This window comes from Phocoena phocoena, chromosome 5 (genome assembly GCF_963924675.1).
Source record: "Phocoena phocoena chromosome 5, mPhoPho1.1, whole genome shotgun sequence".
Taxonomy (NCBI): Eukaryota; Metazoa; Chordata; class Mammalia; order Artiodactyla; family Phocoenidae; genus Phocoena; species Phocoena phocoena.
Window position 1 is genome coordinate 103,731,937 of NC_089223.1, and position 15,511 is coordinate 103,747,447.

Genomic DNA, 15,511 nt, shown 5'->3' on the forward strand with positions numbered 1-15,511 from the left:
ATATTTGGTCTTCTTGTAATTAAGTTTTGTAAAGAAAAATCAGTATTCTTCCCAGGTAGTTTAATACTTTTGAGTACAGAGTGCATTTTATGTCTCTGTAACAATGTCTGTAATGCTCCAGTCAAAAGCCTCTCTCCTTCCTTTGAACGCTATCCTACTTACTAGCTACTTAAGTATTAATCCAAGGCAATCATGTTGGAAGACAGGTCTTATCTTCCCTATAAGACTACATTCTGTGAAGCCAGGGACTCTATTTTCTATCTTTTTTCTCTGACAGTACCTCAACCCAGTGCTCAGTAGCTATTTAAAGCAATGTTTCTTAGAGTATGAGTATCAGAAGTTACTTTAAGTGGGTACATGAAGGTATCCATTATATAAAACATTGAATCCTTCATTGAGACAGCTATTCTACTGACAATTCAATTCCCCCCTACTCACCCCTCTCCTTTTTTAAACATAAAATGCAGGCCTTAGGCTCAGTGCAAAGGCAGGCAACAATTAGCTAGTAGGAATTTAGGAATTATTTTATTATAATCACATACACATGTTTTTTGGGTCACCTTCTATTTGTTGCAAGTGATACTAGTTTTTCATTTACAGAACTGATATAACGTTTCCTTTCATAATCAATTAAGTAAAAAAGTGAGTTTGTAAAAGAAAAATATCAAGTCAATTTCAGTAAAATAGTGTTGGATGTGGCAAAAATTGTGGAGGTGGGATATGAATGATTGAATTTTGGGAAAATTAAGAAATGCTATTTAGCAGACAACACGTAATTTTATTTTAACAGGTAGTTATGTGAATTTAAAAAACTCTACCTATTTTTAGTAGGTAATTTTTCCTTCTTAAAGATGATATCCCCTCCTATTAAGTTGAGATAAAAATCACACTCACCTGGAGAGTAGTAAGAGTTTCATCAAAAGACACTGGAGTAATTGTGCAGATAATACGTGTTTTTGCATTTCCTCCCAAGGAATTCTGGAGAATTCGTGTTAATTTGCTATCTCGATAATTTATGAAACCACTTAGTGAGAAATGAATTTGGGAAGAAAAAGAGTAAGAATTTTTATATAACAAAAGTGGTTGGTTCTTAATGTAGAACCTTAAAATAGCTACAGTTAAAAAAATTAATTATTTACAGATTACATGAGGCAGATCAAAACTACTAACTAAAAAATATTTAAAATACAGAAAGTAAATTTAGTAGGACACAATCATATGTATAAGAAGCCAAGCATGATCACAGAGTCATGAAAGCTTTTGAATATATGAAATAAGAACATTTATTTGAGTGTCACTAAAATATTACAATTCTCGACCTAATGAAAACATAAGCATTAACAGATAGAGTACAGTGGAATAAACATACCCAACTTGTCCATCACTAAGTTTCTTGATCACTTGTCCCAAAATAAATAAGCTTCGATTTATATTACAGCCTTCTTTGAGTCGCAAACCTGCATTTATTAAACAAATATAAAAATTCAAATCGAGCCCTGTACTGGATGATGAACTTATCAGTAAATTATGAGAGAAAGTAGAAGTTAAAGGGACAGATGTTGAAGTCTATGCTTTGGACTAGATCTGAGCCCACTTTTAATACCAATGGTGGAGGAGCTCTCTCCCTAACCCTCCCCCAATTAGGTGAATCAGAAAGGTTATCACCTGGGAGAAATGGCAAAATGAAAAAGATGACTAAGAAAAGAATAAGAGGGAGGGAAAGCCCATTGTCTAAAAGAGCTCCTCTAATTCCTCCATTCAAATCTATTTTTTCCAAACCTTCAAATATAGGCAACTATAGGCTCAAAACCAAAAAAAGTTCTCATTTTAATATTGTGAGTATGCTCACGACTCTAACATTAAAAAAAAGTACCTGGAAAAAGCTCTATTCCAGTTTTATGCCCCAACCAGTTCCTGTTCCCTCCACCAGTAAACCATGTTTATTATTTATTCTTCTAGATTTTTAGAAATACAAGTTCATATATGTTCATTTCTCCCCTTTCTTTTTCAGACAAATAGTAGCATACTATACACACTATTTTGCACTTTGCTTTTTTCACTTGGCGAGTATTGTGCATCACATCAGTAAACACTGGTCTTTTTCATTCTTTTTCATAGCATAGAATTCCATTGCATGGATGTATCAGAAATTATTTACCTAGAACCCTGTTGAGGGATATGTAGGTTTTCAATCTACCATGTATACAAAAAATACTGCAATAACTAACTCTGAATAGCTGTTATTTCACAGGTGCATTATTCAGCTATTGCTGTAATATTGCAGCTTAACAAGCCACCTTAAAACAACAAGCATTTATTTCCCGTTCATGGGTCAAGTTTGGTGGATACAGGCCATGCTCAGCTGGGTGTCTTTATGTCAGGCTGCAGGAAATGAACACAGAGAGAGGCTTGACATCTTTATGATTTTGCACCTTTCCATCTAAGTATGCTTTGCCATTTGTTTAAGTATTTGGTTATGTCCTTCAGGTCTGTTTTGAAGTTTTCTTTATTTTGGCCCTGTGCAATTTTTGTTGAGTTTCTTCCTAGGTATTACACCTTTTAAGCCATCATTGTAAATTGAGTCTTTTTGCACACTAAATATTCTAACTGGTTATTTGTATTATAGAATTATTAATGTCTGTATATTAGTTTTGTGCCCCACTTCCCTTCTGAATTTTCTTACCTGATATGGAAATTTAGATGGTTTTCATGGTACTCTCACGTGCTTTTCAGCTATACAATCCTATCAACTGTACAGTTCTAGTTTTTTAATTGATGCTATAATAGCCCAAATTAGATAATTAGCCACATACATAAGCTGCTTTTTACATGAAGGACTTCTATCACAAAATTATTATTGTCATTATTAGTTTCTAAAATGCATGGTAGCACTTTTATTCTGTGAAAGAACAGGAAGACACTCAGACCAACATATTTCATAAGTTTTCATTACCTTCAGCACCTGTTTGAGCAGCTCTTTCACTGCCAGCAAGATCAACCAAATTCTGTAAGACAGATGATGATAAACCTTTAGGAAGCATAATGAGATAAAACCCAAACTACTGAAAGAACATTTAAAACACAGAGCTTACTTGAACACCCCATCTGTACCCTCATCTTTCACCCCACTGTTCAGGCCTTCCCTTGTCAAACCGATCTATAACCCTTGTTCCTTCTTTGTTATATACATCCTCCATAATGCCGCCAGAATAGGTTTTCTATTTACTACACAAAGTTCAAAACCTTATCATATGAATGTGATTCTTTGCAATCTGGCACTTGTGTGGCCCCAGCATTATATCTATTCATTACTTACTCCTAACTCTAGCTGAACTACTCACTACACCCTAAACGCCTCATGTACTTCTACACTCCTAAGTGCTACCTTTTGCCATTCTCTTTGTTACTTCTAAAGTTCTAGACCGCCCCTAGTCTTTATTCAGGACCAAAGGCAAATGTTACCTGCTCAACGTGGCTTTGCTGATTTTATCCTTTCTCCTCCCATACCTTGAATGAGTTGCTCTTTTGACTGTACCCAGAGGTCATTATAGATATGACTTATTCTTAACAGCACTTATTGTGTGGAGCTAGTTATTTGTCTCTGACTCTACTGTAGCATCTTTAAAAGCGAGGACCTCTTTCATTTCACAAATATTGTTGGAAAAAAGTGACTGTCATGCTTCAGGCAGTATGTTAGGTGCTAGGGATATGGCAATGAATTCGACAAGTAAGGTCCCTGTCCTGATAGAGCTTATATTCTATATGGAGTGGTAAGAGGAGAGGAGGAAGTTGGTGAGAAGACAGAAGAAGACAGATAGGAAACATAACCTGGTAAATGTAATACAGATAATTTAAAGAGAGTCCTGGAAGAGGAAAGAAGGGACAGAGTAGGTTCTCTGGACTGAGTGGTAGGGGTAGACTTCCCATTAAGCTCAGATCTGGAATGACAGAGGGAGGCAGCCATGTAAAACCAAGGGAAGCACAGTGCAGATTAAAAGAGCAGCCAGTACACTCAGTCACAAAACCGAAGTGAGCTTGGTATGCTCAAAAAATAAAACGGGCAACATGGCAGAGTTGGTGAAGTCGCGATGGAACACATAGCGTAAGAGAGGGAGGTAGGAGTCAGATTATGCAGAGCTTTGTAAGTAGGGGTAAGAACGTTGGATTCTCCAAGCGCAATGGGAAGCCAAGAGAAGGCTTTAATCAAAAGAGTGACGTATCTTGATTTAACTTTCTGAAAGATCAACCGTGGCACCCTAGATGGAGAATGAACTGGAGAGGGGCAGAAGTGGCAGCAGTTAGGAGGCTAGTGCAGGAATCTAAGTGAGAGATGATGGTGGCTTGGGCTAGGGATGTCGTAGTGGAGACAGTAAGTAGTGGAGGGATGTCCTTTTTGTTTTTTAATCTGAGAGCCCAGTAAATATTATTAATGCATTAAAAGAAAGTCAGAGGTTTAAGTTATCTCTCTCTTTGAGGAGTAGGCGGGTAATTATGTACTCCTGCTTTACAGTCCTGTCTCAGATACTGCTTTCTCTAAAATACGCAAAGTCTAATCGTTGTTATATAGTATCTAGTACAAGTGACCTAGATACATAATAAAGGGGAGAAGTGGTGATGAAAGCCTGAATTAAGGTAAAAAGATGAGGACAAGCATTAGTGTTCAAAGGCACTAAGAAGCTCAGTCTATCTATAAGAGAGGAGCTTATGTGGACCAGAAGGAAGCAAAGTAAGACTAGTTAAGCCAGATCTTGTCCAAGGAAATGCCACAGCAAAAGTAGTGCTTAGTAACATTAGAAATCTGCATAACAGATGAAAGAAAGGAAGACTAGAGTCCTAGAGGCCAGGCTCAGGAGAATGACAGAGTAATTCAAGACAGATGAGAACCTAAATGAGTATGACACCCAATGGAATGATGACAGGTAGGATCAGGAAGAAATGGTGATGACTGGAGAAAAGGGAAACCAGGAAAAAATGAGCCAAAATAGACTTGGGTTTCCAGCCTAGGTGACCAGGATAATGCTAGTATTACTGGAAAAAGGAATATTCATTAGAATAGGAAGAAATTAATTTGGTTTTAGAACCACTGAAGTTTGAGATAACAGTGGGACAATCTTTAGAAAGACATGAATTAGAACTCAAACTCAATGGTGAAAAACTGAAAGCATTTCCCCTAAGATCAGGAACAAGACAAGGATGAACACTCTCACCACTACTATTCAACATTGTTTTGGAAGTCCTAGCCACGGCAATCAGAGAAGAAAAAGAAATACAAATTGGAAAAGAAGAAGTAAAATGGTCACTGTTTGCAGATGACATGATACTATACACAGAGAATCCTAAAGATGCCACCAGAAAACTACTAGAGCTAATCAATGAATCTGGTAAAGTTTCAGGATACAAAATTAATGCACAGAAATCTCTTGCATTCCTATACACTAATGATGAAAAATCTGAAGGAGAAATTAAGGAAACACTCCCATTTACCACTGCAACAATAAGAATAAAATACCTAGGAATAAACCTACCTAGGGAGACAAAAGACCTGTATGCAGACAACTGTAAGACACTGATGAAAGAAATTAAAGATGATACAAACAGATGGAGAGATATACCGTGTCCTTGGATTGGAAGAATCAATATTGTGAAAATGACTATACTACCCAAAGCAATCTACAGATTCAATGCAATCCCTATGAAATTACCAATGGCAGTTTTTTTTACAGAACTAGAATAAAAAATCTTAAAATCTGTATGGAGACACAAAAGACCCCGAATAGCCAAAGCAGTCTGGAGGGAAAAAAACAGAGCTAGAGGAATCAGACTCCCTGACTTCAGACTATATTACAAAGCTACAGTAATCAAGACAATATGGTACTGGCACAAAAAGAGAAATATAGATCAATGGAACAGGATAGAAAGCCCAGAGATAAACCCATGTACCTATGGTCAACTAATCTATGACAAAGGAGGCAAGGATATACAACGGAGAAAAGAGAGCCTCTTCAATAAGTGGTGCTGGGAAAACTAGACTGCTACATGTAAAAAGAATAAAATTAGAACACTCCCTAACTCCATACACAAAAATAAACTCAAAATGGATTAGAGACCTAAATGTAAGACCGGACACTGTAAAACTCTTAGAGGAAAACATAGGAAGAACACTGACACAAATCACAGCGAGATCTTTTTTGATCCACCTCTTAGAGTAATGGAAATAAAAACAAAAATAAACAAATGGGACTTAATGAAACATAAAAGTTTTTGCACAGCAAAGGAAACTATAAACAAGACGAAAAGACAACCCTCAGAATGGGAGAAAATATTTGCAAACGAATCAACGAACAAAGGATTAATCTCCAAAATATGTAAACAGCTCATGCAGCTCAATATCCAAAAAACAAACAACCCAATCCAAAAATGGGCAGAAGACCTAAATAGACATTTCTCCAAAGAAGACATGTAGTTGGCCAAGAAGCACATGAAAAGCTGCTCAACATCACTAATTATTAGAAAAATGCAAATCAAAACTACAATGAGGTATCACCTCACACCAGTTAGAATGGGCATCATCAGAAAATCTACATACAACAAATGCTGGAGAGGGTGTGGAGAAAAGGGAACTCTCTTGCACTGTTGGTGGGAATGTAAATTGATACAGCCACTATGAAGAACAGGATGGAGGTTCCTTAAAAAACTAAAAATAGAATTACCGTATGATCCAGCAATCCCACTACTGGGCATATACCCAGAGAAAACCATAACTCAAAAAGACACATGCACCCCGATGTTCATTGCAGCACTATTTACAATAGACAGGACATGGAAGAAACCTAAATGCCCATCAACACACAAATGGATAAAGAAGATGTGGTACGTATATACAATGGAATATTACTCAGCCATAAAAAGGAATGAAATTGGGTCATTTGTAGAGACGTGGATGGATCTAGAGACTGTCATACAGAGTGAAGTTAAGTCAGAAAGAGAAAAACAAATATCGTATATTAACGCATATTTGTGGAACCTAGAAAAATGGTACCGATGAACTGGTTTGTAGGGCAGAAATTGAGATACAGATGTAGAGAACAAACGTATGGACACAAAGGGGGGAAAGTGGTGGTGGTGGGATGAATTGGGAGATTGGGATTGACATGTATACACTAATATGTATAAAATGGATAACTAATAAGAACCTGCTGTATAAAAAAATAAATAAAATAGAACTCAGCGACTTTAGAAACAATAAACATTTGACCATCGTCAACACAGAAATGGTAACAAGGGCAAACAAGGGAAGAAAAGCCACAGAACACTCCTGTGCTTTGATTAGGAGCGTAGTAGGAAAGAAGCCACAAAAGGGAATAAAGGAGCAGAGCTAAGAGCACCTGGATGTTATTATTCCAGAAAGGCCTGGAGACACTCATAAAAACACCACCTCCAAAGAGCCAGAAAAAGACTCTTTGGGGAAGACTTCTTTCCAAGAAGATACTTAGAGTAAGTGGGAAGTCTGGAGTGTTGGACCAGATGGTTTCTATGGTCCCCAGATGATGGAGCATCAAATAATATAAGAAAAGACACCAAATAGATCACTGAATATGTCAAGCTAAATTATAATTAAATTTAATTATAATTAAACTTAATTTATAATTAAAGCTAAACTATGAGAGAAAAGTTTAAATTGTAGTGATATATCACAGGCTAGGTTTGGAAAACAAAACAGAAGTTAGGTTTTATGTTTTTCGTTGTTGTTAAAGACTAATCTACTAAAATAAATGATATACTTGGATAGTAAAATAACTCAGGTGAACTAGAATTAGATACTTAACACTCTGATTTTTCAAAATCTGAAAAACAAACATATTATAGATTTATTACTTTTTCCCCTGAAGTTTTCAAATCAAATCGAGAAATCTTACATCATCTCCCACATCAAACTAAAGAATTTAGGCCTTGAAGACAGAATAAAGCAATAATGGTAAGGAATAGAAAGGAAGCACAAAAAAAGAGAAATGACACAGTGCAGCAAGGAGGAATGTTTGCGTCATGCTTATATTCACTTATCAACAAACAGGTATTGAATATAAACTATGTACAATGTTTTGGAGTTACAAAGATGAAGGAGATATCACTCTTCCTTTCAAGGGATTTATAGTCTAAAACACTGTTTATAATACAAAGCTTATTTTCTTATTGTACTTAACTATGAACTTGAATAATCTGATTTATTTTTTAACTCTCACCCAGGTTTTTGTTCATCTCATAAGTCTCAATACCATTGGCAGAGACCAAAAAAACCCTCAAAACCCCAAACACAAAAAAAATCACCAAATTCCAAGATTACTTTAACTCTTAAATGTGCACAGAATCAACCCTTCCTCAATTACTAGTTAGGGAAAGCCTCAACTCCCTACAGTTCTTACATCTAAAGTTCAGGAAATGGCAGCTATAAGATCACAGGAAGTAAGATTCTCTGAACTCTTCCTACATTTCCACTAGTAATCTCATGTTAGTGATGAGACTAAACTACCAATTTATAGATGCTTTTGCCAATTAGTTAACAGTTCTCATGAAGCCAAACATACAGCAGCTAAATTAAATTTTGGTTCGGCTCATTTAGTACATTATCACGGTTCATCAATACTCACCAAATGGGACACCTTGACAGATCCTTCAAAATTAGAAGGTTCACCTTTCTCTCTACTTTCCAAAATCTAGAAAGAAAAGGCAACTTGTAGAAAAATTAGTGTATTTTTAATTGGAAAGACCAAATATAGAGAATTACCTACCATCCTAAAAATGGTATGAGAACGACTACTTCTTTGATTCATTTTTGTAATTCCATAATGCCTGTTCTCTGTAAAAGAATCATATTTCAGCTGTGTATATTACAATCCAAAGAAAAACACTAACTTGTATTTAAGTTTAGAAGTAAAAAGTGTGATTTAAAGCCTAAATACATTCAATTAAATAGTTTTTACACGTGTTTTGAAGAAATACAGTATAAAGTCTTACTCTCTCCTTTTGTGATCCACTTCAAAGCCATTTCTGATGTATAAACAACTTCTTCTGTGAGATCAGCCACATACACATTCCTCTGAAACAAGTTTAATTATGGGAAAAGTAGAGAACTATAAGTCACTTAAAATTTTGCATTTCAAAAAGAAAGTGCAAAGTATTATAGAATTCATTTGTGGAAGTTAAGAGTAGAAAATGGGCACTTTTATTCTGTACAAAAATAACAACTAAATCTATGCTATTTACAATTTATTTCCTGTACCAAAATACACCGAATTCTAACCTGATACTTCCAGCTTGCTCTTTTTAGGCACTTATGCCACAATATTATAGCTGTCAATATTTAAAAACAATACATGTTACTTAAGAGATAATCTCTATAAATGTTTAAGAAAGAAAATAAAAACCAAACCATAGTAACAGGAGACACTTTAAAATATATAGAAATTAAAGGCAAATGTTCAAGAAAAATAATCCCAACGAGTAACTCTTTTTTGAGCCACTCTGTTAACTCTGTTACTTACATTGAAGTCTTCCCGAATTATTAAAGGCTTCATTTTTTCAGTGTCACAGAGTAAGTCTGTAATGGTTTCATTGTATATCTCCATGTAAGACACACGTAAAAGAAATTCCCTATCAGGAAACTAGAAGAAAAAGATATGTGAAAATATATCAGAAAACATCAGAGATCATCCAATTATGAAAATCTAATAATGAATGCTTATGTGCTAATATTAAAATATTCTTTGAGAAACTACCTTTTAAAACTTTTTATTTATTTATTTATTTTTTGCGGTACGCGGGCCTCTCACTGTTGTGGCCTCTCCCGCTGCAGAGCACAGGCTCCGGACGCGCAGGCTCAGTGGCCACGGCTCACGGGCCTAGCCGCTCTGTGGCATGTGGGATCTTCCCAGACCGGGGCACGATTCCGCGTCCCCTGCATCGGCAGGCGGACTCTCAACCACTGCGCCACCAGGGAAGCCCTAAAAATATTTATTTATTTTTTAGTTGATGTATAGTTGACCTATTCCACTGTGTTAGCTCCTGGTACACAACATAGTGATTCAATATTTCCATACATGTCAAAATGATCACATGATAAGCCTAGTTACCATCTGTCACCATACAAAGATGTTACAATATTATTGACAATATTCCCCATGCTGCACATTTCATCCCTGTGACTCATTTATTTTCTAACTGGACATCTGTACCCTTTAATCTCCCTCACCTATTTCTCTCATTCCTCCAACTTCCCTCCCCTCTGACAACCACCTGTTTGTTCTCTGTATCTATGAGTCTGTTTCTGTTTTGTTTGTTCATTTGTTTTGTTTTTTAGATTCCACATATAAGTGAAGTCATGTGGTATTTGCCTTTCAGGAAATTATCTTTGTAAAACAAACAAAAAACAAAACTTCCCCTGTGCTTCTATATTGATAACAAGCAACAACAACAGTAAAGCATTGTTTCAGAAATAATGAAAAGTATAGTATCATAGAATTTTAACAGGAAAATACCCAGTCCAATTCTCTAACCTCAAAATAAAAACTACATATATTCAAGAAATTAAAAATAAAATAATGATGAAAAAACTAATTTAAAACCAACTCAACTAATTAGCTTGCCTATTCTGACCTTCTGATTCCCTTGTCTTTTATCTAGTCTACTTTTTACTGCTCCTTAATAATCACTGGTAGCTAAACAAAGGCAATGAGGACCTAATCATTGTGATAAGATTTTCCTGTTCCTTAATGCCCACTTTTTGGTGGGAGTACTGTTTCATGATTCAAAGGAAAGAATGAAAGAACTTTAAGCTTTGTAGTTAGTAAGTTTGTGGGAAAAAAATGAATCTATGCTATGCCTTCCTTCTTTCCTCATGGATAATCAAGAGATAACTATAAATATACTTCATCATTACAAGAGAACACTAAGGTTGCTATCCTATTATCACCACTTTTACCTGCATGTACTAGAAATTTAGCTAAATTATTTACCTTCTTAATTTTTTGGAAAATGTCATGAATTGCCCTGGGTATTACTCCCAAATAATCTTGTGACCCCAACATAGTATATGTTTTTCCTGATGCAGTCTGCCCATAGGCAAATATAGTACCTGCAAAAACAAAACACACACATGCAAAGATTAAAAATGAATCTATAGTGTATAAAACTATCAATACTTGCTAAACAGACACCCAAGACTGAAATGTTTTTGCAGTGAATACACACCATTGTAGCCTTGTATGGCAGAATCTATGATTGGTACTGCTATTTCTTCATACACATTTTTAGTAGTTTCATTACTATGAAAGACACGATCTAAAAAACAAAACATAAAAGTTAAATCAAACAAATTAACTGTTTTCATTCTGAATTAGTAGTTGCCCACAGAAATAAAATTGTCAGGATATGGTATGATAAAAGATTTAAGACACAATATTTCCTTCAACTTATTGGTCCTCTGAAAATACTCTTCTCTTTAGGTAAAATGTGTTGGTCCTCACACAGAAAAAATACAAGTCTGTTACCCTATGTGCTTTCAAGAGGCAGTAGGGCATGGTGGCTGAATATGGGGGTCCAGAATCAGACCGCCTGCAAATCTTGGTTCTGCCATTTACAGTGTGATTTTGGCCAAAGTGGTTGATGTCTCCGTGCCTCAGTTCCCTAATGTGTAAAATGGATATATATTATCTTCCTCATAGAATTATTGTGAACATATGTTAATACTTAGGAAATATAAACTATTACTATTCTTTGAGAAATGTTAATGTTTTTAACATACCTAGCAAGAAGGTCTAGCTCAAACGAAACCAAAAAACACAGATATTTGGAAGCAAAGTACTGACCAAAGCTGAAGTGCTGCTAAAGGCTGGGTTTAGAGTAGCATTTGCACTGATAATTTCACAAGTCCAGGATGTGGTTCTCTGCTTTTGTTAGTACATTAAAAATAGACCACTCTTTTAGCAGTGCCCTCACATTAAAAAGCTCACAAGAAATGGATTTGTAAATCAGGAGGGTAATGTACTGACCTACAATGAGAAATTCAGTGATCACACTGCTTGCACCATGACCACACATCTGCCCTATGGGCAGAACAATATGGAAAACTAAAGTGCCATCTGAAGGCTGCTTAAGGGTCATGATTTTAGAGCAAGGAGAAATGGCAGGATGATTCAAACTTTAATGTTATCTGTTTCAGACAGCTGGATGAGTCCAAAACCTTCATGGGCGTATATGGCTACTGAGAATCTGTGGTACTTAGGTTTTATAATCTCTGGCACATATTACCTTTTAAAAATTATGTTAATACCACCAAACATGCCTTTACCAGGAATCATTTTCTCTTCTGCGTATCTTTGTGGCTTTCTAGTTAAACACTAATTGGACAACTTAATCACTTACTCCTGAGGTTGGTGACAGGCCGTCACTGTTGCTCTATGGTGCCTAAGTGGCAGCATGGTAGTGTGTCTGGAACACAGATCTGGAGCCTGACGCTTTCATTTGCTGCCTGTGTGACTCCAGGCCTCTCTGATTCCTCATTAAAATGGGAAGGTACCAAATATATATAAGCTTATTAGGAGGATTAAATGAGTTAATATATATGAAGTGCTTAGAACAGCGCCTGGCACATTGTCAGCACTATATACATGCTAAATCAATACACAAATCAACCTAGTTAACCGTTAGGTCCTCCAAGTCCCTTCGTCCTAGCTAACTCTCACTCATCCTGCAGGTCCCAGTGTAAGTGGTACCATTTCAGACACCTAGATTAGTTAGATCCCTGCTATAAACTCCCACAAAGCTTATGTCATCATAAGTGCAAATACTTTTTTTTTTTTTTTTGCGGTACGCGGGCCTCTCACCGCTGTGGCCTCTCCCGCCGCAGAGCACAGGCTCCGGACGCGCAGGCCCAGCGGCCATGGCTCACAGGCCCAGCCGCTCCGCGGCATGTGGGATCTTCCCGGACCAGGGCACGAACCCGAGTCCCCTGCATCGGCAGGCGGACCCCCAACCACTGCGCCACCAGGGAAGCCCTAACTACTTGTTTAAATAAAGCTTTTCTTTCCACCAAATAAGATCCACAAAAGCAGAGATAGGTCCCTGCTGTATTCTAGCAGACAAAGAAGGAATATCTTCACTATTTATTCTTTAAAAAGTTTTGAAAAACAACTGAAAAAAAAAAAAAAAAAAAGGAAAAGAAACAACAAAAAAAGAAACAACAACAAAGAAACCAAACTGGAAGATCTTAAAGATGACTTGACATATTTTGGGCTTACAGAGTTTTACGCCACAAGTACGTTGACGAATAAGAGGAAAAATGTTAATTTCAGTTAAAAGGCACTATAACTGTGTTTAATTTTTTATTTACTTATTATCTTTTATTATTGCTATGTTTTAAGTGTCAGTTTATTATCTTACTTAGCGTACATGAATGGATGAACAATTTTTCAAAGTTTCCACTGAAGCAGTTTACTGAAGGCTTAGTTTGATCTTTAGTGACAAATCCAGTGTTATTCATAAGGCTTTTGTACTCATAATAGAAAAATGATACCAGGTTAACTTTTGATGCTGTTATAAACTTACCAAAATTGAAGGATTTACTCCCATCAACTTGATAAATTGTATTATTGTCAGTTTTCCAGTAAACTTGAGTATCTTTTCCAAGCGCCTCTTCTCTAAAAGAATAAAAAAACTGCATTTTAGAATAACTAGTCACAGAAGTTGTGTTACATGAAAGATAACTGAAAAGACCTCATCTTCTGATGGATATTTTAAAAGATGGTAATGACATATACCATAAATAGGATAAATGTGGAAAATCCACCTTTGAGGGGTCAAAGGTGGATTTTAAATGGGGCTTTGTGACCTCCTGCACTTTCATGGGAGTTTCTTTGTGAAGCTCTTCACTTCCACCTTCCAACCCAGTACTGGCGGCTGAAAAGATACGTTGAAAATGCAACTCTGGTTATGTCCCTCTTGCTTAAAGCCTTTAAAAACCATCTGAAATCCTTAATTTGGCACATGACACCTGGATCATTTAATTTCTCTCTTTGACCCATATCTTCCTCTAAATTCCTATATACACCCTAACTCCATACAAATAAACTGCTGAAGGTCACTCCAAAATAAGATTCGACCCCTCTCTGCCTGGAATACCCTGACTTTTGTTTCCATTAACTAACTTAACTGTTCTTTCATTCATGAAGAGTATCAGGAGTTTCCTACACAGCCCTGTCCCTCCCCTAAACTATCTCACTTTAGGACTAAAGACTCCTCTAGCAAACATTCTCCACCTGTCTATCATAACACCTGTCATGATGTATTATAATGCTTTATGTAGCTTTCTTCTAATGCATTAATGAGCTTCTTAAAAATAGGAAATTCCTCATTTTGATATTCTTATTTATTAAACACCCATTAATGGTTAACAAATGTTTCTAAAACAAAATGTGTCAGCATTCTGGGGCAAAGGCCCGAGACAGGCAAAGCAGACTTCATTTTCATTTCTGCCCTTTCCTGTTTTTTCTCTATAGCATTTATTACTCCAGTATCATCACTTAATATTCTATATTTTTCACTTTATTTTCTGTCTACCCCTTTAGAATGTAAGATCCACTGGGCAACGATGGTAGTGTGTGTTTAGTACAGTACACCGAACTAAAAAAAAAAATCAATTTTGATGAATATCGGTCATTAAACCTTCTGAACGTGGAGTTCAGTCACTGAAGTGTTGAGGGTCTACCGAATACAATGGAAGAAGACTGACTAGTTCTTGCGCTCAAGGAGTATACAGTAAAGGGGGAGAGAGCGTCAGTTAAATGTAAAATGACTAGCTGTGAAGAGTGCCAGTAAGGATTTTTCCTATGCGACTTTCCTGGGGGAGGGATGGAGAGCGCAGATGGGGGGACGGCAGAGCAGCGCAGGGAGTAGGGTTTTTAATGTCGGCGAGCCGGAGTTACAGACTTAAGAGAATCCCACAGCTGGAAAGTATCCTCTAGATCCTCCGATCCTGGCCCGTCACTTTACACATAAGAAACCACGGCACAAAGCGGGTCAATGGCCGAGTTTCTAGGCAGCGGAGCAGGAAGGAGCAGCGAGGACTCACTCCTGCGGCTCGGGCCCGGGCCGGAGGCCGCAACGGGAACCTGGGCAAGGTCTGGCCCACCTACCTGCTGTTAAGCGGCCGAACCCGCACGCAGACGGCGACGGCGACGGCTCCTTCATCGGCCATCCTGCCGGGCTGGATCCCAGGAAACCGTACGAAAACCTCCGCGCCCGGCGCTTCTGAGCGTAAGATCCACCCCGCCTTTAAATTTAAAATTTCCCAAACGCCGCGTCTGATTGAGCCGCGGCCTCGTGACGTCATAGGCCGTTCCATTTGCGTCGCGGCGCGGGGGACGCCAGGCCGGCGGCGTGTCCACGGATAAGGGTTGGGGGAGCAGTTATAAGGGTCTGGAGGAAAAGGAAGCTTGGGGCTCGCAGAGAGAGGGTCCGG

General features: G+C 37.3%; 1 protein-coding gene across 2 annotated transcripts in view; it reads right to left on the bottom strand.

Moving 5' to 3' along the window:
* The window catches only part of CENPE (centromere protein E), a 73,987-nt gene extending 58,691 nt beyond the window's left edge, over window positions 1-15,296 (bottom strand). For both annotated transcript variants that reach the window (XM_065877402.1, XM_065877401.1), the window contains exons 1-11: window positions 15,186-15,296; window positions 13,600-13,691; window positions 11,245-11,334; window positions 11,010-11,128; window positions 9,540-9,659; window positions 9,013-9,094; window positions 8,787-8,854; window positions 8,646-8,711; window positions 2,954-3,005; window positions 1,370-1,457; window positions 895-1,024 (exon numbers count right to left, since the gene is read on the bottom strand). In XM_065877402.1, the coding sequence (XP_065733474.1) occupies window positions 895-1,024; window positions 1,370-1,457; window positions 2,954-3,005; window positions 8,646-8,711; window positions 8,787-8,854; window positions 9,013-9,094; window positions 9,540-9,659; window positions 11,010-11,128; window positions 11,245-11,334; window positions 13,600-13,691; window positions 15,186-15,247 (969 nt within the window). In that variant the 5' untranslated portion in view covers window positions 15,248-15,296. The remainder of the gene's footprint in view (window positions 1-894; window positions 1,025-1,369; window positions 1,458-2,953; window positions 3,006-8,645; window positions 8,712-8,786; window positions 8,855-9,012; window positions 9,095-9,539; window positions 9,660-11,009; window positions 11,129-11,244; window positions 11,335-13,599; window positions 13,692-15,185) is intronic.
* Window positions 15,297-15,511: the final 215 nt, after the last annotated feature.